This window comes from Triticum dicoccoides, chromosome 5A, assembly GCF_002162155.2.
Source record: "Triticum dicoccoides isolate Atlit2015 ecotype Zavitan chromosome 5A, WEW_v2.0, whole genome shotgun sequence".
Classification (NCBI taxonomy): Eukaryota; Viridiplantae; Streptophyta; class Magnoliopsida; order Poales; family Poaceae; genus Triticum; species Triticum dicoccoides.
Window position 1 is genome coordinate 303,059,568 of NC_041388.1, and position 2,453 is coordinate 303,062,020.

The following is a 2,453-nucleotide window of genomic DNA, read 5'->3' on the forward strand; positions in this document are numbered from 1 at the left end:
AACGGTAAAACAGTTAGTGGATCAGCTGTTCATTCCAACCACTGCCGTCGGGTAACATGAGTTGATTCACCCATCTTAACCTGGACCGTCGTATGAACATGGCAGGTTTGAGACCCTCTTGACGAGGGATCCAGTTATCTCTTTGGATGGTGACACTCCTTCCGTCTCCTATTCTCTAGACAAGGCCGGCCTTAAGAAGATCCAGTCCATGTTCAATCCCTCGCCAGACCGGCGACGCCTCCGAGGCAAAGACCGTATCCATTAACTTACCATGAGGGTAATACTTAGATTTTAGGACTCGAGCGCATAGACTGTCTGGTCTCTGCAGTAGCCTCCAGGCTTGTCTAGCTAGAAGGGCCTGGTTGAAGAGCTTCATATCCCTGAACCCAATGCCACCCCCTCTCTTGGGCTTGGTCATTTGCTCCCAAGACATCCAATGTACTTTCCTATGTCCATTACCATCACCCCACCAGAAGTCTCGGATTAAACGCTCATACTTGTCACAGAAACCTTGACTCATTTTGAACACTCCCATACAGTACGTCGGTAGGGCCTGCAGCACAGATTTGACAAGTGTATCTTTAGCTGCGTGAGACATATACCTCTCCGCCCAGTCCGAGCATCTCTTCACGAATCTCTCCATGATCGGTTGAAACATCGAGTCCTTCATCCGCCCCTCGGGAGTTGGGAGTCCCAGATATTTACTCTCGAAGGTAGAGGATGAAATCTGAAGAGCATTCTTGATGTCCTTTTGTGTCTCAACTGAACAAATCTCACTGAACAACAGAGAGCACTTATTGTTACTGAGGAGTTGGCCGGATCCAGCCTGGAATCGTTCTAGGACCTGCATGACACATTCCGCTTCTTCTTTGCACGCCTTGAAAAACAGTAAACTTTTCCAATGCATCTCATGTGGAGTCCGCGGGCGTCGGCCTAGTTATGTTGATTTGGATAAATGCCATTACGACTTTTCAGTCTAGAAAAATGCCACTCCAACTTTGCAATACTCTTATACAGTAGATGCCATTACATAGAATTTAAGACCAAAACCCCTTGTATTCCTCCTTGCTCTCCTTCCTCCCTCCATTCACCTCATTCCCTCAAAATTTATGCACAACTAGTTGCAGTGGCATTTATCGAATTAACCCAATGTCCAAGTATGCGCTATGTTGCTGTGCTTAAATGTGTTTTTAGCTTCCTACCATATATTTTCATGTACGCAAACTGTTCCCATTTTCGGCATCCTAGGGAAGCAGACAAGGTCGAGGGAAGAAATACTCGATTTGCCTAATAATAATAATAAGCCAAACAGAGGTCTCGAGACACGGCTACAAAACGTCGCCGTCAGCGTCCGTCACTTTCTTCCAACGGCTAGAAGAACTTGGTGCCCAATGGCCGATCACGAACGTTGTCGGTTTGGCGCTCCCCCAACAAACGTCGAGCTTGCCGTTCCAACGATCCCGATCAATGGCGCCACAAACAAATGGTAAGAAGAAGAGGCTTGCACAACACAAAACAAAGAACAGAAGAAATCCAGTTGAGAAGAGGGACAACGACAGCCCACCGGACCGGCTGGTGAGCGAAATACCCCGTCGTTACCGGCTCCCGCAGCTACGTAGTACACCCCTCCTCCCCTCTCCCGCCAATACATATACACACCAACACACACACACCCTTCCTCACCTCTCTCGCTCACATCTCTCCTCTTCTCTCTCCCCGGCCTCTCTTTCTCTCTGCGTGTGGATACTGTTGTGTCCTTGGCAATGGCGAGGAGCCGGCAGTCCATCCTCCTGGCCTTCGCCGTCGGAGCAATGGCGGCGGTGCTGCTGGCCTCCCCGGCGGCGGCCAAGAGCTACAACATCACCAAGATCCTGGCGGCGCACCCGGAGTTCTCCAAGTTCAACGCGATGCTGAGCAAGACGCGGCTCGCGTCCGACATCAACCGGCGCCAGACCATCACCGTGCTGGCCCTGGACAACTCGGCCATGGCGGCGCTGGACCACTACACGCTGCCGACCGTCCGCCACATCCTTTCCCTGCACGTCCTCGTCGACTACTACGGCAACAAGAAGCTCAAGCAGCTCTCGCGCGGCGCCACCGCCTCCGCATCCATGTTCCAGGTATGCACACGACACAATTGTATACATGTATACATATAGATTTTGGTTATTACAGTTTAGTTGCACACATGCCAACTGTGCACAATATATAGCTATCTCGATCGATGGTTCTAACACATCCAGAAATTATCACCATTTTGCAAGATCCAAGTCAAAAGAGATTTTTTGATATCTAAGTCCAGTGGCGGAGCTTAGTGGAGATCAACCTGGGCCATCCCCCCTGCCTAGGAGATTTTTTCATATTATCATGAGTAAATTTTCCATAGATTCATAAAAATCGAGGCTAAACCTGATGTTGGTTGCCCCCCCCCCCCCTCCAGCCCATTTGCCCCT

At 50.0% G+C, this 2,453-nt stretch overlaps 1 protein-coding gene across 1 annotated transcript in view; it reads left to right on the forward strand.

Annotated features, from left to right (window-relative positions):
• Positions 1–1,674: 1,674 nt before the first annotated feature.
• The window catches only part of LOC119301137 (fasciclin-like arabinogalactan protein 2), a 3,270-nt gene continuing 2,491 nt past the window's right edge, over positions 1,675–2,453 (forward strand). Inside the window, exon 1 of the mRNA XM_037578041.1 lies at positions 1,675–2,120. Within this exon, the coding sequence (XP_037433938.1) occupies positions 1,764–2,120 (357 nt within the window). The 5' untranslated portion in view covers positions 1,675–1,763. The remainder of the gene's footprint in view (positions 2,121–2,453) is intronic.